Raw genomic sequence first — 20,692 nt, forward strand, 5'->3', positions numbered from 1 at the left:
AGAAATAGCTGTTTGTCTGTTTCCATGGGCAGAGTAAATGTGAATGGGAGTGACTTTATAAATATCAATCAGCTGTTGCACTCGAAGGGTTCTAATGAGGAAAGTGGCAGGGTCTGCATCCCTTTAGACACGATTCCCTTTGGGAGTATCTCACCAAAAAAAGACATCTGTGTATAAAACACCTCCAGGTTGCCATATTGCATTGCATTTTACAGAAAATTAAAGAGCTGCAGATTAAAAAGGAAAGGTAATTTTTCATAAAATTAAATTACAATATGACTTGTGGCGCAATTGTATACGGTCATAGGTGTGTGCTCAGGGTGTACCCGGGCACATCCGAATCAGATTCCCCCTGCTGCCTTTGCTCCCCTTCCTGCACCACTGCCAGCTTTGCCCCCTGGCTGCTGGGTACACAGTGGGATGTTTCAGGTTGGAGAGCAGGGGAAATAGAATATGCAATTTACTGGCCCCTTCCTTTTCTGAATGAACGCAGTGAGCGATTTAGTACTGATCACTTTCTGTGTTTATTCATAACCAAAGCATAGTAAACTGCAGCATTCCAGGTGGCTCAGCAAGCAGAGTCATTGCCAGACACATCAGAGGTTCAAGCCCTGACAGTAAAAAAATAAAGTAAACTGTGTTTGCTATGCTTCAGTTTGTGAATGAACAGGAAGTGCTCAGCACAGAGCACTTCCCATTCATTCATTGTCTAGTGCACTGAGGCTGCAGAAAAAGAGATTGGGGAAATCTCTGTCCTCAGTACCTTTTTCTGTCTCTAAAGTGAGATATCGGGGGTCTGTATGGACCTCTGATATTTCTCCAAAGCCCCCCAACAGGGCTGCTAAAAAAAAAAATGGAAAAAAGAAAAAATAATATTGTAAAATAAAAAATAAAAAAACGAATGACACCACTCCATGTCTACTACAATTTTGACAATTTTGAAAAAAATATATATATATATTTTTTACTTTCTGCTATAAAACCTTACCAATAAAAAAAAAAATGTAAAAATCAAATTTCTTCACCAATTTAAGCCAATATGTATTTTGTTACAGGTTTTTGGTAAAAAAAAATCCCAATACGTGTATATTGATTGGCTTGAGCAAAGGTTATAGCGTCTAAAAACTATGGTGTGTGTGTATATAAATATTTTTCATTAGTAATGTCGGCGATCAGCGACATAGTGGGAATGCGATTATTGCGGCAGACAAATTGGACACTAAGTGACACTTTTTGGGGACCAGTGACACTAATACAGTGACCAGTGCTAAAAATATACACTGTCATTGTACTAATGACACTGGCTGGGAAGGGGTTAACATCAGGGGCGATCAAGAGGTTAATTGTGTTCCCTGGGAGTGCTTACTAACTGTGGGGGAGGTGCTGTGACTGGGGGAATTTAAAGATCCGTGTTCCTGCTTAGCAGGAACGCACGATCAGCACATTCCCTTCCCACAGAATGGCAGTCTGTCTTGTTTACATAGGCAGACCGCCGTTCTGCCTTTCTCCTAAACAATTGGCGGGTCCTGGTGGACATTGCGTCCGCCGGACCCGATGATTGGCTTCCACTGTGTCCAATTACAGCGGGAGCGGGTTGCCAGCAGTGCGTGGTCTACTAGGTACGTGATCTGGGGCAGAGCCGCAGTAAATCTACGGTGGGTGGTCCACAACTGGTTGTAAAGTCAAAAGGTTTTTTATCCTTATGCATTAGGATAAAAAGCCATCTGTGTGCAGCAGCCCTCCTAATACTTGCACGAGCCCCATCTCAATCCAGCAAGCTGCTTGCTTTTGGGGCAGGAGGGAGGGGCCAGGAGCACAGAAGAGGGACCCGAGAAGAGGAGGATCTGGACTCCTCTGGGCAAAACCATTACATAGAGCAGGTAAGTATAACATGTTTGTTATTTTTAACAGAAAAAATTAGACTTTAGTATCACTTTAAGCTGCCGGGCCCTAGTGCCTTGCTGGTAATTTGACTTTGCTGTAGTAATCGTATAATCAGGGCCGGCCCTACCATGGGACCCAGTGGGCCCAGGCGACATTTTAAGAGGGGCGGCAGCGAGATATGCCTGTGGGGCTGTCACTGCTGTGACATGTTGCATACAATGAGTGTGCTGTCCTTGCTGCCTGTGAGACAGTTTCACACTGACTGAGCCGATATTGACACTTGCCAGAGCCGCTCAGTTTGTGAAACTGTCATGTAATGTAACTGAATGCAGAGAGGGACCAGCTGTCAAAATTCAGCGTTGATGTTGGGGGTGGGCGGGCCCCTGTCAAACACCAGCCATTGGGATGGGGTCTGGACGGGCCGCTACGTGTAGGTGGCCCCACCCCCTTTCTTAAGCAGCCCAATCATTGGCTGGTGTTTGATAGCTACTGGGTCCGGCCTGGCTGGTGTTTGATAGCTGCTGGGTCCCGCCCACCCCGACATCACCACTGAATTTTGACAGCTGGTCTCTCTCTGCATGCAGTTACATTACATGAGAGTGTCACACACAGTTTGGCTCAGTGTGAAACTCCTTTTCATTTGTCAATGTCAATCAGTGTTACCTATCGGTGCCACCTGTGAGTGTCAATCAGTGCCATCTGTCAGTGCCAATCAGTGTTTCCAATCGGTGCCACCTGTCTGTGTTTCCAATTAGTGCCACCTGTCAGTGCCAATCAGTGCTTCCAATCAGTGCCACCTAATATCAGTGCCAATCAGTGTTTCCAATCAGTGCCACCTATCAGTGACCAGCAGTGCTGCCTATCAGTACTGACTATCAGTGCCCATCAGTGCTACCTATCAGTGCTGCCTATTAGTGCCAATCAGTGCTTTCTGTTAGTGCCAATGATTGCTGCCTGTCAGTGCTGCCAATCAGTGCAGGGATGGGGCGATGAGCTCAGCAGCCAGGCACATTGTCCATGAGGGGGCACAACTGAAATCTGTTGATGTTTATTAACCACTTCAGCCCAGGACCATTTGGTTGACCAAAGACCAGAGCACTTTTTGCAATTCGGCACTGCGTCGCTTTAACTGACAATTGCGCGGCCATGCGACGTGGCTACCAAACAAAACTGACTGAAAAACTGATTGATTGGTTTGCGCAAAGGTTATAGCGTCTACAAAATATGGCATAGTTTTTTTCAGACACTTTTGGCGCTATTTTGAGACCATTCACATTTATAAAGCGATCAGTGCGATTAAAAATGCATTGATTACTGTGTAAATGTGACTGGCAGTGAAGGGGTTAACCACTAGGGAGCAGTGAAGGGGTTAGGTGTGTCCTAGGGAGTGATTCTAAATGTGGGGGGGCGTGGCTACGTGTGACACGACACTGATCGATACTTTAGTTATCATGATATAAAATAATGAATGTGTGGCTTTTGGTGGGGGTGAATTTTTTGGGAGGGGGAGGGGGGCAGCATTTCATTCTTGGGCCCAGGCATCACAATATCTTGGGCCGGCCCTGTGTATAATTCTGACAAGTGTATAATTATTACAGGATTATTATATCTGAGGAGAGGACAGGCTAAATGAAGTAAACAAAAAACAATACAGAAGAGTAGGTAGTAACACATTTTGTTTAATATTGTTACAGCTCCCCAGGTCCCTAAACATGTTTCAGAGACCTACGAGAATGTGATTTGTGGTCTGGGTCTGGCTTGTGGAATATGTGGAATCATTGCTGGCATTGTTCTTATTATCAAGGGAATGAAGAATGTGAATCGTGGACGAGAACGCTAATTATGTGGGTATGACTTGTTTCATTGTACCTTAAAAGCCCACTTTTAATTTAACTGGTTTATTCTTTTTGTCAGAATATAAAAAAGAATAGGCAGGCTTTATTTTTATGCAGTCTTTATTTATAATTTTTCTCAAAAAATACAACTAGTATGAGAGAAGTACAGAACAACAATCAACATGACCACCCTGGTATAAGTTACAAATGGGCAGTATTGTACACAGAGCATCTGGAAAGTACCGTATATACTCGAGTATAAGTCGAATTTTTCAGCACATTTTTTTGTGCTGAAAGTCCCCCCTCGACTTATACTCGAGTCAAGCACTTTTTTGCAGCAAAAAATTTCATTTTCCGAACCGACTTTGGGGCCCCGTATCTCGGGGCCACTTAGTGCTAGGAACCCCAGCTTTAAATATGTTATTGTACCAGGTTGACTGGGTTTGCACACCAAATTTGGGGTTCCTAGCACCAAGTGGCCCTGAGATACGGGGCCCCAAAATCGGTTCAGAAAATGTCATTCTCTGCTGCAGAAAAGTGCTTGACATTTTCTGAACCGACTTTGGGGCCCCATATCTCAGGACCACTTAGTGCTAGGAACCCCAACATTGGTGTGCAAACCCAGTGGACCTGTTACCATAACATATCCACAGCTGGGGTTCCTAGCACCAAGTGGCCCCGAGATACGGGGCCCCAAAATAGGTTCAGAAAATGTCATTCTCTGCTGCAGTAAAGTGATTGACAGTTTCTGAACCGATGTTTGGGGCCCTGTATCTCGGGGCCACTTGGTGCTAGAAATCCCAGCTTTAGATATTTTATGGTGCTAGTTCCACTGGGTTTGCACTCCAAAAATAGGGTTCCTAGCTCTAAGTGGCCCCAAGATAAGGGGCCCCAAAGTCGGTCAACTGTGTCCATCTGCAGCAATGTCATTTCGGGACACTTTGGGTTCAGAGACCCCAAATTTTGGCTGCAGCTAGGGGGCATCTAGGAACCCTTAACTACCGAGTTTGAAGTTCGGGGGACCTTTGGCTGCAAATGGGCACAGTGAGGCTGCAAATAGGCATTGTTGACGCTCTTTTCCACTTACAGTAGCTGTGCATTTCTCACCCTTGTCTTATACTCGAGTCAATAAGTTTTTCCATTTTTTTGTGGTAAATTAGGGCCTCGACTTATACTCGGAACGACTTATACTCGAGTATATACGGTATTCACATCGCTTCACTTTTTCCACATTTTGTTATGTTACAGCCTTTTTCCAAAAAGGATTAAATTCATTATTTTCCTCAAAATTCTACAAACAGTGCCCCCATAATGACAATGTGAAAGAAGTTTCTACAACTTGATTGGAGTCCACCTGTGGAAAATGACTGGTTTCATTGCACCTGTATGAAAAGCCCTCTTTTAATTTAACTGGTTTATTCTTTTTGTCAGAGTATAAAAAGGATAGGCAGGCTTTATTATTATGCATTCTTTATTTATAATCATTTTTCTCAAAAAATACAACCAGCTGATTGGACTTGATTTGGAAAGGCACACACCTGTCTGTATAAGGTCCCACAGTTAACAGTGCATGTCAGAGCACAAACCAAGCCATGAAGTCCAAGGAATTGTCTGTAGACCTTCAAGACAAGATTGTATGGCACAGATCTAGGAAGGGTACTGAAAAATTTCTGCAGCATTGAAGGTGCCAATGAGCACAGTGGCCTCTATCGTCCCTAAATGGAAGAAGTTTAGAACCACCAGGACTGTTCCTAGAGTGGGCCGCCTGGCCAAACTGAGCAATCGGGAAGAAGGGCCTTAGTCAGGGAGGTGACCAAGAACCCAATGGTCACTCTGACAGAGCTCCAGCATTTCTCTGTGGAGAGAAGAGAACCTTCCAGAAGAACAACCATCTCTGTAGCACTCCACCAATCAGGCCTGTATGGTAGAGACAGCCCTGCCTGTTTGCCATAACGCACCTGAAAGACTCTCAGACCATGAGAAACAAAATTCTCTGGTCTGATGAAACAAAGATTGAACTCTTTGGCCTGAATGGAATGCGTCATGTCTGGAGGACCCAGGCACCGCTCATCACCTAGCCAATACCATCCCTACAGTGAAGCATGGTGGTGGAAGCATCATACTGTGGGGATGTTTTTCAGTGGCAAGAACTGGGAGACTAGTCAGGATTGAGAAAAATGAATGCAACAATGTACAGAGACTTCCCTGAGGAAAACCTGCTCCAGAGTTCTCTGGACCTCAGACTGGGGTGAAGGTTCATCTTCCAACAGGACAACGACCCTAAGCACACAGCCAAGGTAACAAAGGAGTGGCTATGGTATAACTCTGTGAATGTCCTTGAGTGGCCCATCCAGAGCCCAGACTTGAACCCAATTGAACATCTCTGGAGAGATCTGAAAATAACTGTGCGCCAATGTTCCCCATCCAACCTGATGGAGCTTGAGAGGTCCTGCAAAGAAGAATAGGAGAAACTGCCCAAAATAGGTGTGCCAAGCTTGTAGTATCATACCCAAAAAAACTCGAGGCTGTAATTGGTGCCAAAGGGCTTTCAACAAAGTATTGAGTAAAAGCTGCGAATACTTATGTACATGTGATTTTTTTTTTTTTTTTCTATTTAATTTGTTTTTGTTTTTTTTTTTCAAACAAACTTCTTTCACTTTGTCCTTATGGGGAATTGTTTGTAGAATTTTGAGGAAAATAATTGATTTAATCCATTTTGGAATAAGGCTGTAACATAACAAAATGTGGAAAAAGTGAAGCACTGTGAATACTTTCCGGATGCACTATACATTGAAGTTGAAAGTCATATATAGACACATTGTTCAAAAAAATATAACCCACATTATAACACATCAGAAAAAACAACCAAGTTTACCTACTTGATGACCAGCGATGTACCGTACGTCATTAGACTTCAAGTGGTTATGCCAGGCCGATGCCTGCAGCTATATTTTAGACGCTCTCTTGTAAAAGCAATGAATTAGCCGCTGAATTGCTTTTAAAAGCAGTGGGAGGGGATGTCCGTGGCTTTACCAGGATCAACCGTCCCACCAGAAGACCCGAGCGACCAGCTGGCACTTCCACGGGCTGACCATAGAGGTAATCGGAGACCGGAAAGGCTCCGATCATGGTCACCTCTGTGGTATAGGAAACTGGAAACAACGAGCATTCATCACTTCCGGTTTCGCCAGATGTAAACAGCGCCATTTTTAAATGGGGAAAGCATGTGGTCACACCGATCTTGGTGTCATTAGATGCTCCTAAGGGCAGAGGAGACACCTTGGGTCTAAAAGACACCAGATCTCTCCATAAAGAGTACCTGTCATTGCCTATTGCTATCACAGGGAATATTTATATTCTCTGTCATAACAATAAAAGTGACAAAAAAATGTAAAGCGACAGTGGAAGAATAAATGATAAAACAAATTTAAAGCACCCCCACCCCCCCCCCCATGCTCATGGGCAAAGGCGAACGCACTCATCGTTCCCGCACACGCGCAAACAGCGATCACCCAAAACGTGAGGTATTACCGCAAATGTCAGTTTGTGGGCAGTAATTCTAGCACCAGACCTTCTGTGTAAATGTAAAGTTGTTACCTGTAAAGCCTTTTAAAAAGTCGCCTATGGATAGTAAACTTTACGTAGTTTGTCGCTGTTGCACAGGAATGCGCAATTTTAAAGCGTGACATGTTTGGTATCTATTTACTCGGTGTAACATCATCTTTTAAATTTTACCAAACAATTGGGTATTATATTGTGTTTTTGTGCATCATGATTCAAAAAAAGTGTATTTTTCCCCCCAAAAAATTGTATTTTAAAAATATGCTGCGCAAATACCACGCAACATAAAAAAAATTGCAACACCCACCAATTTATTCTCTAGGGCCTCTGCTTTAAAAATATATGTTTGGGGTTCTAAGAATTGTTTTAGCAAAAAATATTGATTGTTACATGTAAACAAAAAGTGTCAGAAAAGGTCTGCTCTCATTGGGGGCATTGTGTGGGTGCAATAGGAGTGGGACTTACAGTATATATTTTTTTATATTTTTAAAGGAATACTGCACTTTTAAACCAATTGATCCTAACTGGCCCCCCTCTTACCCCATTTTAAACCTGCAAAAAACAATCCAAGAGCTGCAGCTTATGCCAGTAGGGTTATGGGAGCTGTATATTTGTGGAAAAGCCATCTACTTGGAAACCTGCTGGTTGATGTTTTTTCAGTTGGGGCCTATAGAGAAAAGCCATGCAAAATGTACTGGGCAGCCCCGCCATCAAAAAAGAGGATCAAAGCACATAGGCTGCAGCTCCTGGACACATGCTTTAGGTAAGGCCCCATTCAAATTTTCCATTAGGTTCATCAGCGGATTGGTGCAGCAAGAATATGCAAACAGCTGTGGCTGCTCAAATCCGCTGATGGCCCAAATCACAAGTGTGAATGGACCTAACAGGGTTTTAGCTTAAAGGGGAAGAAGAGCAGTTAGGAACAAATAGTTCATCAATACAGTTATCCTTTAACATATTAAAGGAGAAGTACAGCCAAAGCTCGTTTGGCTGTACATCTCCTGTGGATCACAGGAGTGCAGTTCGTTCTACACTTCTGTGACCCATTTTCAGCAGACAGCAGGCTGAACTGAAGCCCGCTGACGACACAGAGCCGGTCCAGGCTCGGGAAAGATCGCGACCATATGGCCGGGGTCTGCCCACATGCTTGGACCGGCACCTGTCTCAGGCTCTCAGCGAGCCAATCCTGCTCCCTCCATAGCCTCCATAGCATCACGGAGCTCTGAGCACAGAGTGATCGGTGGTGTTTGCTCAGTTAGAATCGGCGGGGGGGGACAGATGCAGCATCAGACTGATGCTGCATCCAGCTAGGTAAGTATGATTTAAAGAAAAACATTCCCATACTTCTCTTAATATGTAATATGTATGTAATATAATGCACTCTGTTTTTTTTTTCTAAGAACAGGCTATTTAACACTGCAGTCAGTGGCTTAACTATAGCCATATCTCAGACAGCTACTATGGGGCCTGGGGCTGGAAAGGGGACCCGGCTAGAGATGTTGGAGAGGATGAAGGGACAAAAACCTTAATGGAGGAGTCCAGCCTGAGGTTTTTAGGCTGGGCTTCTTCTCTGGGTCACAGGACTGCAATTCGTTTTGCACTCCTATGACCCGTTTTCAGCCAAGAGCGGTCTGAAGTCCGCTCTCCGCTGACATCACTGCCGTCATTCGAGGCACCACGTCATCCCGACTTCCCAAGTCTGGATCCGCCAGCTGCCTTGATCGATGGCAGTCTCAGCAAGCCGCTGAGATAGCTGATCCCCGCCCCTCCACAGCTCACTTCTCCAGTGAGTGCGGAGAAGCAGAGAGGAGAGACACTGACTGACAGTTAGCAGCTTTCCTCTCAGGGATCTGTGAGAACTGAGCCATCGGCGATGTTCGATGGCTCTGTTCTCAGCGCAGAGATGGCGGTGGACAGCTGCAGCATCAGTCTGATGCTCCATCCACATAGGTAAGTATGAATCTGAAAAAAAAAAAAAATACTTCTCTTTTAATACCCTGTAATATGGTTTAGAACTGTGGTTCTCAACCCTGTCCTCAAGTACCCCCAACAGGCCATGTTTTGGGAATTTCTCTTAGATAAAATAGCTGTCCAAAATACCAAGCCATTGACTCTGATTTAAAGCACCTGTGCAGGATAAAGGAAAATCTGCAAACATGGGCTGTTGGAGGTACTTGAGGACAGGGTTGAGAACCACTGGTTTAGAAGAGTACACAGATGGAGTCTTTGGGATTGGTGCTAGTCACATTTTCCCATGTTTCCCTCCTCCCTATCTATAAGTAGACGTATTGCTTTTAGAGCTTCTGGTCAGCCCTGCAAGCACTCTGAAATTAAAGTGTATCTAATCCCAAAAACAAAAATGTAATATATTGCAGATTGCTAGTCCCTAGATGTGGTGAGAGCAAAACATTTTATCTTAATCAATACGGTACAGGACACAGGACTTGTATTCATAGACCATGGGTTTTATGTAGGCTACTTTCAGATGATTAGACACTGGTAAAAAACTTGCTAGAGCCATCGTTAGTACATACTCCTATAACCCTGCCCACTCTGAGAGACTCTGTGAGACTCCAGTTTGTTGCTAGTGTTCATAGGTGATGGACCCGTTCCCCTTTGGAGAAGTGTTTTTTTTTTTTTTTTTAACCATTCAATGTTTGTCTTCTGACACTTCTATTATTGCCCTGAGCTATCTAGCAGTTTCTGGATTGGCACCCTCTGTTTTACCTCAGGGATTGTACCTGAACTCCACTCTGTGGGGTCAGTCTGTAATGTTTACTTCAGGCACTAGATCCTGTGTAGGAACTCACCTTGGCACAATAGGTACATGGAATTGTTCATAATTCTTGGTTTCAACATGTTTTGCTTTTGTACTTCATCAGGAAAAAAAAACTCAATCAAGGCACTGCATAGAAACATACATTAACAATGTCAAACTATACATGGGCATCTCTAATATGCATTGGCATCTCCCAAACCCTGAAGACCCCTTTGAGGGCATGCCCTTCAAGATGGATAAAGCCTAGACCTCTAGCAGGCCCAGTGACATGGATAGGGTAATACAGGGTGTAGCTGTATGTTAACACTGGTTCCTGACTTTTAATAAGGTAAACCATAGTGTGGAGCACGCTATACAGTCTTCTAGGCAGAGGAATCGGGAGTTTTTCACTTTAATGTGGTGCCCATGTGTCTAATGTTTTTTTGGTGCAAGCAATTTGAACTTGGGTGGTTTTTCTCTTCCTATCTAGAGTTAATATCACATTGTAAAGGGCTGTGCAAACTGTTAGAGCTATATAAATCCTGTTTTATAATAATACATACCTCAGGAGGACTGGGGTTGCTGCATCACACCTTCCGGTGGACGCATTCCAGCCTGGCTTTTACCCAAAAATGCACAGAGCACATTGCTGTACTCCTGCTGCCATCTACTACAAAGACACAGCCACAGCAACACAGTACCCAATCCAGCCCGAACTCCATTCTGGTATAACCCCACTGGGGGTTCCCTAGTTTTAGCAATGGTGGATCACAGGTCCAAGGGAGCTGGGACAAAAGGGAAGAACAATGTGTATTCTACAGATGGCCGACATAAAATGTAAAACATGGCTCTGGGTGATAACTGTTCCCTTGTCCCGGAGCAATGGCCTATTATGACAGTGCTTGCTTCCTCTGACTCTAGTTTCCTGTCAGGCATTCACCATGCGGCCTGTCTGACAAAAACAGATTTCTCTGCCACAATATTCAAATTCTTTGAAAACCTAAGGTTTCCAGAGGCCAAATTCCCCAGAAGAGTCATACTCCCCATCCAAAATTCTGGAACTGAGAGCCATCAGATTATCTCTAAAACAATGGACCTCGCTTCTGCAAGGTTGCACAGTCAGGACTATATAGACCACATCAGTGGCTTAAATAAAGGGCTGTATCAGAAGTCATGCTGCCCTAAGAGAAACAATCCTGCCACTCTTCTGAGTGGAAGCTGAAATTCCAGCTCTCTCAGCCATTTACATCCTTTGGAGTGGGCAATTGACTTTCTAAGCCACAAAAACATAAACCAAAAATTTAGGGCTGTCTGCACCCCAAGATCTTTCAAAATCTCCCTGAAAGGTAAGGAAAATCAGATGTGGACAACCTGACCGCTCAGGTTTAACAACAATATGAACAAATTCACAGTAAGGACCTCTAACCTTTGAACTTTAGCCTTTGCAGCAGATGCTCTGGTGGCTCCTTGGACTCAATTCAAACTGGTTTATGCTTTCCCTCTGATGAAGATTCTCCCTTGACTACTGTGCAAGATAGAGAAAAAGGCTTGGGTGATTCTCATCACACCAAAATTGGCCTAGAAGGATGTTGTACATAAACATACCCAGACTTTTGATGGATAAGCTTTGACGTCTTCCAAATAGACCAGACTTCCCACCTTACTCAGCTCCCCAAGATTTTCCATCACAGATGGAAAGCTTACTTTACATGGTGCAAAGACAGACGGCTGAACCCTAGGGAATCCTCTATCACTCGTATTTTGGCTTTTCTTCAGGCTGGTTTTGACTAGCATTTGGCCCTGAGTATCTTTAGGGGACAGGTTTCTGCTTTATTCATTGTCTAAAAAAAAAAAAACTTCTGCCTTGCAATCTCTAATCAAGATTTTTTTTCACCGCGCTGCTCATATAGATCCAACAATTTTTAACCTCCTGTGTCAGCTTAGGATCTCAACATGGTGCTCTTTGTACTTCAGCCCCCCCCCCCCCCCCATTTGAACCATTTCTTTGGAAGTCCTTACTTGTAAGGTTGCCTTCCTGGTTGCCATTGCATCTACTGAGGGCTTTTCTGAGTTGGCAGCTCTTTTCTTGTTTTGCACAAGGACAATGTGATTTTGATCACAAAACCTTTATTTCTACCCAAAGTGGTCTCTTCTTTTCACCTCAATGAGGACATTGTTTTTGCTTGGGGACGTCTCTTGTTCTATTAAGAAAATTGGAAATTTTGACTTGCCTTTAAATTTCTCATCTTGGAGCACACAGGCCCCTCCTATCTCTATCCTGTGGTTACTCCTTTTTGCTTGCTAAAAATGGATTGTCACGGAGTGGGCAGGCTTATATGGGTGTGCACCAGGCACTGCCCTAGCAATTTTTTTTGCCAGTGTCCAATCACCTGAAGGTATCCTGAATATAACCCATGGCCTATGAATACTTGTCCTGAGTCCAATACTGTACTCAAAGATTCATTCTATGCATGAAGATAAACCTATGTACAGCAGCGCCCCCAGCCCCCTCTAATACTCACCTGAGCTTCCTCTCGATCCAGTGATGTGAATGAGAGCAGTGGCTCTCCGTGGTCTCTCTCTTCTCATTGGCTGAGACAGTAGCAGGAGCCAATAGCTCCCACTGCTCTCAATCACAGCCAGTCAGCCAATAAGAGAGTGGGTGTGGGTTGAGTTGTGCACAGTTTCTGAATGGACCGACAGAGCAGCGGCTCGGTGCTCCATATGAAAGCTGCTTGCTGTGGGGATATTGACAGGAGGGAGGGGCCAGGAGCACTGGCAGGAGACCCAAAAATAGGAGGATTGGGGCTGCTCTGTGCAAAACCACTACACAGAGCAGGTAAGTATAACGTTTGTTATTAATGGCGGACTTAAAAAAATAAATAAAATATCACTTTAAAACTGATAAGACTTCTTAGATTTGTTATTCTACAACAAAAAGTTCATGTAAAAAAGTTTGTATTAAAGTGATTGTTAATTAAAAAACAAAATAGGTTTACAAACATGTTATACTTACCTGCTCTGCATAGAGCAGACCTAGTCCTTCTCTTCTCGGATTCCCGCCAGTGCTTCTGGCTCCTCCTGCCCCCCAACAAGCCGGTGCTATGGGAGCACTCATGTGGGCTCGCTCCCGAGCCACACTCTGTCCATTAACACACAGAGTGCTGCTCAGCTCCACCCCCTGCTCTCTCCTCAAAGGCTATGATTGACAGCAGCAGGAGCCAGTGTCCAGTGAGAAGGGAGAGAGTGGAGAGATCCGCTGCTCTCTTGGGTACAGCGCTGAATCAATTTCAGACTCAGGTAAGTATAAGGGGGGCACTTCTGCTCTACTCTGGCAATTTCTATCCACAGCACTGGTCCCATGTAGTGTGCTGACTATGCTGACCGCTCTCTTGATGCCTGTCCTTGATTAAGGGATACTTTATGTTCAGATCAGTTACACTATTGTCCCAGCTGACAATGTCAGGTGCCATAAGACTGAACTGGGAAGTATTCTGACTCTAAAAAAGAACAATGGAAAAAATTTAATTGGGGATTGGGCGTGGATAATCACGTTAAATAATTTTTTTTTTTATTTCTTTTACAGCTTCTGTTATAAATATTTGAGGCACCTGGAGGGTTCTGTTTGCTTTTAACTTCAACTCTTAGCTGCAAATCCGGATGGAGAATTTAAACTTGAAATTACAAAATTGTTTAAAAATGAACAACCAAATTAATTGCTTCTTTATACACTGTACTCTAAAGGCAAGCTTTCAAAGGATATAATTCTATGCAATATTTGAAATGTCTTTTTTTTTCTCAGCACTGTAATATTTATTTAAAAACAAAAAAGTAGTAGGAGAAAAAACACAAAATGATAGCAGACATACTAGACAAACTGTGTAAGCATTACAGCTGTCATGACTTTGGTCAGGCCTCTGTGTGGAGACACTTCATTTGAAACTTGGACACCAGACATTAAACAGTTCTTTGACATTAGACATGGTCAGGCCAGTGAAGGTTAAACTTAGTGTTGCTTCAGTAGAGTTGAAATTTTTTTCTGAGTCATGTCACAGTGTTGGTAAGCATATATTATCTCTTAATGTGAACCAACCAAGTCTAAGTCATTTTTTTATTATTTATATTGTTTAAAATCTGTTTACACCATAGTTTAGTGCAGTGGTCCCCAAAATGCAGACCTTTGGTGGCCTTTAACCATTGAAGCACTATTTCTCCCGCTGACACCAACCATGGGGCACCATTCCTCCTGCTGATGCCAATTATGGGCACTGTATCTCCCACTGACACCATTGGTGAAGCACTATTTCTACCATTGATACCAATGATAGGGCACTGTTTTTCAACTGAGACCAATGGTAGGAAACAATTTCAATGATGGGGCACTGATCCTTCCACTGAAATCAACAATAGGGCATTATTCCTCCCCCCACTAACCACTGACTAGCCACAAAGCCACTGCTCTTCCCAATGATATCAATGATGGGACACTAGTCCTCCCACTGATATCAATGATAGGGCATGTTTCTTCCCACTGATACCAATGATAGGGCATGTTTCCTCCCACTGATACCAATTATGGGACACTATTCCTCCCAGTGATACCAATGATGGGGCATGATTCCTTCCACTGATACCAATGATGCAACACTATTTCTCCCACTGACACCAATGATAGGGCACTGTTTTTCAACTGAGACCAATGGTAGGAAACAATTTTAATGATGGGGCACTGATCCTTCCACTGAAATCAACAATAGGGCATTATTCCTCCCCCCACTAACCACTGACTAGCCACTAAGCCATTGTTCATTCCCATTGACCACTAACAAGTATTTTATACTCCCAATGGCCATACTTTGGCCACCTAAGGTATGAAGGACAGTGAACTGACCCTTTATTCAGAAAGGTCATTGCTTTTGTTTTAGGGCCCATGAGTCTGGGCTTGTCCTCCACTATCCCTTTCCTCCATATTTGCACTTATTTGCTCATTTTGTCCTCCTAAGTCTAAATTATCATCCGTGTCTCAAGATCTATGACCTTGTCTGCTCAACTATCTCTCTATTACAACTACTTTAATTGCCAGGTTCCCCAGTTACATCATAAAATAAAGCCTAAAAAAAAGAAAAGTAATGCAGCCATCACATCTAAGAATTGGAAAGCTACAATATAATAAATATTTGCTTTTGGGTTCAAAACTGCTTTAAGAAGTGGTCGGGGTCAGGTTTTTTTTTCCCGTTGCAGTACAGAGATAGAAATTTAGGACTCAAACTGTAACTGTGATAAATATGTTGCACAGTCTCCTGTTTAGCATTTTCAGCTGTGCAACAGAATTGATAAATGTTCCTCAATATTTGCACTCTTTGTAGTTTATGCTGGCTTTGTGCCATTCATATCTGCTGTATGTGTTATGCTTTAATACTTTTGTACTACTAATAAACTTTAATTTGTTTAAGTACCCACTGATGTGTCTTCCTTTTTTTATGTACTTAAACGTAATTTAAAAGCTGCTTGTATAACTAACTGAAATATGTACTTATATTAGCTTCCCCTGTACAGCATAACTTAAACTGAGGGGGAAGGTTATGTACTTGAAGACTCTGTTACATGCACTGAACAATGTAGTCAATCTAACACAGCGGTTCTCAGCCTGGAGTATGTAAAGATTTTATGCAATCAAAGAACACAACATCTATTACTACACTATTTCAGATTCAGAATACTTTATTAATCCCAAAGGGAAAATAATGGAAAAATTTGGCCAAAACTTGTAAGGATCCCTTACATCAGGGGTCAGCAACCTTTTTCTACTTAAAGGCCAGATTCAATGTATGTGAATGCATGGAGGGCCGCATTCACCTGCTAAGAAATTAAGATAACATTACACAGCCCCCTGCACCTCCGGACCCCTTAATATTACACAGCCCCCTGCACCTCTGGACCCCTTTACATTACACAGCCCCCTGCACCTCTGGACCCCTTAATATTACACAGCCCCCTGCACCTCGGGACCCCTTTACATTACAAAGCCCCCTCACCTCTGGACCCCTTTACATTACACAGTTCCCCCTGCATATTACACAGCCCCACCTGCACATCACACAGCCCCTCTGCATATTATACAGCCCCCCCAGCTGTGTAAGCACGGAGGGATGGGGCACTTTACTTTTTCTTTCTTATTTATTTCATTTTGTTTTTTTGTTTTTTACACCTGTCCCTGTGAATTCATCACGTTCGCTGATGGGCCGGACATTTAGCGGTGATGGGCCGGGTGCAGCCCACAGGCCGTAGGTTGCCAACGCCTGCATTACATATTGGTTGGCTAAGGCCGCAACTAAAAGCAATTAGTCAAACAAAGTAAAAGAAACAAAGGAGGTTTATTGTTTTTCTGGTAATACAACACAGTATAGCTGGGTAAACATGGATCGAAATTACAGTTATAAATCTTGTTTTGTTTAATGTTTATTAGGGTATACAGGATCAACAGTCAGGCCGGGTTCACATATCTGCAGCTGCAGTTCCCAGCATGGGGTCCGGTGCATTCCTATTCACTGGTACAAGTGCCATTCACCGGAACCGGACCCAAAGACACACCAGACCCTTTTGTAATGCAGACCGCGGCAGCCCTGGACCTGTGAACCGGCTCCATGAGACCCGGTCACACTCACATATCATGCGAATTGGATGCGAGGAAATCCGCATCCAATTCGCATATATATGAACCCAGCCTCAGGGAAGACTGGGACCTCCAAAAGCTGTCCAGCTTAGGGGTGAGCAACAGCAACAAGAATTTAACAAGTCCACATAACAAAAACAATAAAACTGGGGGCATCCTGTGGCTCAAAGAGCTGCCTAAAGGACCTTACACCCAAAACTGGCATTAGAGTAGGCCTGAACGTTCACCTGGTAACACAATGGATCCTTCCAAATCTGGAAATCAGAAGCTTGATGCCTAGAGCCCAAGAAGCTTTAATAGATCTAGTGGAATGTGCTTTGACAGGAAAAGGCGGGTTCTAGTCTATAAAGTGGAACTAAATTGTATATGAGCACCATAAACTGAAAATGCTATTTAATTCATTTTTAATATTCAAAACAAACTCCCTTATCCATTCATGTCTCCGTGCTTTATTTTCTATAGATATAATTTAGAAAAACACCCTCTACCATTTCTGGTCATGGCCATCTTGAGTAAGGGCAGATAATTCACATAGCATTTACTTTTCTGGAATCCATCTGCCCTTATCTGAGGCATGCAGGCAGGAGGGTGTGCTTGGCTGAGAAAACCTCTCCTCCCCTCTTCATATAATAGGAAAAAAAATACCCATGAAGAATCCTGGGATGTATGACATCATTTTGGCCTAGGCCAGAAACAACTGAAGGCCAGGAAGCAACTGAATAAATGTAAAAAAAAGGTCAAAACAAGTAAATACAGTATAATATACCTTTCTAACCTATTTAACCACTTACCAACCGGCCCATAGCCGAATGACGGCTGCAGGGCGGTTGAATGAATGAATGAATGAATGAAAAATTTATAGAGCGCTGCAAATGCGAACTAAATCGCCTCAAGGCGCTAATGCGTTGGTGTTGACAGCTTCTAGAAGAGGAAGGTCTTGAGTACTATGACGTCCTCCCAGAATTCCCCTCTCGTGCGCCCCCTGGGGCGCGCCCCCGAACACATCCGTGACCACACAGATCACGGTAAATGGCCGCTGATCGCGGCCGTTTACCAGGTGATCTCGCCGTCAAATGATGGCGCGATCACATGTAAACAGACCGGTGTCATCTGATGATGCCGGTTCCTCTCCTCCCCTCCTGTGTACCGATCGGTACACTGTGAGCGGAGAGGGGGATGGATGGATGGTAGCAGCACTGTGGGCTGGATGTGTAGTGCCCACAGCGCTGCACAGAGACATCCAGCCATCCATCTATCCATGCTCAGCCATCCCCACTACTCTGTAATGCTGTGCAATACTCTGCAAAGCCCCACATTACCCTGGAATACCCCACATTACTCTACCCGGCATTACCCCGCCATACTCCGCCATACCTTGCCATACCCCAACATACCCCGCCATACCCCGCCATACTCCGACATACCCCGCCATACTCCGACATACCCCGCCATACTCCGACATCCCCCGCCATACTCCGACATCCCCCGCCATACTCCAACATACCCCGCCATACTCCGACATCCCCGCCATACCCCGCCATATCCCGCCATACTCCGCAATACCCCGCCATACTCCGCAATACCCAGCCATACCCTGCCATGCTGAGCCATGCTCGGCTGTACTCGCCCTCTGTATGTGGCCAGGCTGTGGAAGTCTCACACATGGGGTATCGCCGTACTCAGGAGGAGCAGGAGAATCTATTTTGGGGTGTTATTTTTGGTATGTACATGTTATGTGGTAGAAATATTGTATAAATGGACAACTTTGTGTTAAAAAAAAATGCGTTTTAACCACTTCCCGCCCGCTGGCCGTCATACAATGTCCTTGACTTTGTGCGGAGATATCTGAATGATGGGTGCAGCTACAGGCATCATTCAGATATCAGCTTTTTCAGCCGGCGATTCCCTACACCATAAGAACGATCATAGCGGCTGTTCCACTGCTTAATCGTTCTTACGGGAGGCGAGAGGGGATGTCCCCCCTCCCGCACTTCTACCGACTCACCGCTACGATCGAAGCCAGGATCGTTTTTTTTTTTTTTTTTTTTTTTTTTAATTTCAGGCTTCCCAGCCTAGAGGTGAGATGTGGGGTCTTATTGACCCCATATCTCACTGTAAAGAGGACCTGTCATGCCATATTCCTATTACAAGGATGTTTACATTCCTTGTAATAGGAATAAAAGTGGTCAAAATTTTTTTTTTTGGAAAAAAGCATCAAACTAAAATAAATAAAGTAGAATGAACAATAAAAAAAAAAAAAAATTTTAAAGCGCCCCTGTCCCTGTGTGCTCGCATGCAGAAGCGAACGCATACATAAGTCCCGCCCACATATGAAAACGGTGTTCAAACCACACATGTGAGGTATCGCTGCGATCGGTAGAGCGAGAGCAATAATTTTGGTCCTAGACCTTCTCTGTAACTCAAAACATGTAACCAGTAAAAAATTTTAAAGCGTCGCCTATGGGGATTTTTGAGTAGCAAAGTTTGGCGCCATTCCACAAGCGCATGCAATTTTGAAAGGTGACATGTTGGGTATCTATTTACTCAGCGTAACTTCATCTTTCACATTATGCAAAAACATTGGGCTAACTTTACTGTTTTGGTTTTTGTAAAGCACAAAACATTTTTTTCCAAAAAAAAAGCGTTAAAAAAATTGCTGCGCAAATACCGTGTGAGATAAAAATTTGCAACGACCGCCATTGTATTCTCTAGGGTCTTTGCTAAAAAAACATATATAATGTTTGGGGTTCTATGTAATTTTCTAGCTAATAAATGATGATTTTTACATGTAGGAGCGAAATGTCAGAATTGGCCTGGGTGCTCCAGAATGCCTGAAGGTGCTCCCCTGCATGTTGTGCCTCTGTATGTGGCCACGCTGTGTAAAAGTCTCACACATGTGGTATCGCCATACTCGGGAGCAATAGCAGAATGTGTTTTGGGGTGTAATTTGTGGTATGCATATGCTGTGTGTGAGAAATAACCTGCTAATATGACAATTTTGTGGAAAAAAAAAAAAAGTAAAAAAAAAACCTTGATTTTGCAAAGAATTGTGGGAAAAAATGACAACTTCAAAAAACTCACCATGCATCTTTCTAAATACCTTGGAATGTCTTCTTTCCAAAAAGGGGTCATTTGGGGGGTATTTGTACTTTTCTGGCATGTTAGGGTCTCAAGAAATTAGACAGGCCGTCAGTAATTCAGGTGTGATCAATTTTCAGATATTCGCACCATAGCTTTTGGAATCTATAACTTTCAAAAAGACCAAATAATATCCACCGATTTGGGTTATTTTTACCAAAGATATGTAGCGGTATAAATTTTGGCCAAAATATATGAAGAAAAATGACTAATTTGCAAAATATTATAACAGAAATGAAGAAAAATGTATTTTTTTACAGATTTTTCAGTCTTTTTTCTTTTAAGGCGCAAAAAATAAAGAACCCAGCGGTGATTAAATACCACCAAAAGAAAGCTCCATTTGTGTGAAAAAAGGACAAAAATTTCATATAGATACAGTGTTGCATGACTGAGTAATTGTCATTCAAAATGTGAGAGCATCAAAAGCTGAAAATTGGTCTGGTTAGGAAGGGGGTTTAAGTACCCAGTTGTCAAGTGGTTAATAAGGCTTATCTATAGGTACTGTATATATCTCCTAAATAAGTGCCGTTTAGGAGATGTTTACGATGTAGTGTGCCGATGATGTCATAGGCACATGCGCTGTGAAGAAGCGGCCCTCCGTGCCATTTCTTCCCGAGTGTGTGCCGTGACTGGCAACTCTGGCTTGGGAGTGACGTTGCACGGTTCCGCCCAGTCACACAGCCGGAGTCCAGTGGCCTCAGAAGGAAGAGGGCGAACATGGATACTTCCTGCGGTGGGGATAGCGCGGGTTTCGTTTGCAGGTAAGTGCCACATAATAGGCTAGTATGCAATGCATACTAGCCCATTATGCTTTTACTTTACAGGGTTTGTAGGGAACAAAAG

At 43.5% G+C, this 20,692-nt stretch overlaps 1 protein-coding gene across 3 annotated transcripts in view; it reads left to right on the forward strand.

Annotated features, from left to right (window-relative positions):
• LOC141107480 (RLA class II histocompatibility antigen, DP alpha-1 chain-like) overlaps nucleotides 1-15,493 on the forward strand; it is a 41,711-nt gene extending 26,218 nt beyond the window's left edge. For 2 of the 3 annotated variants that reach the window (XM_073598247.1, XM_073598245.1), the window contains exons 4-5: nucleotides 3,579-3,728; nucleotides 13,625-15,493. In XM_073598247.1, the coding sequence (XP_073454348.1) occupies nucleotides 3,579-3,724 (146 nt within the window). In that variant the 3' untranslated portion in view covers nucleotides 3,725-3,728; nucleotides 13,625-15,493. Of the gene's footprint in view, nucleotides 1-3,578; nucleotides 3,733-13,624 lie in introns of all 3 variants that reach the window. The other variant, XM_073598246.1, reaches the window with a different exon arrangement.
• Nucleotides 15,494-20,692: the final 5,199 nt, after the last annotated feature.

This window comes from Aquarana catesbeiana, linkage group LG09 (assembly GCF_042186555.1).
Source record: "Aquarana catesbeiana isolate 2022-GZ linkage group LG09, ASM4218655v1, whole genome shotgun sequence".
Lineage (NCBI taxonomy): Eukaryota > Metazoa > Chordata > Amphibia > Anura > Ranidae > Aquarana > Aquarana catesbeiana.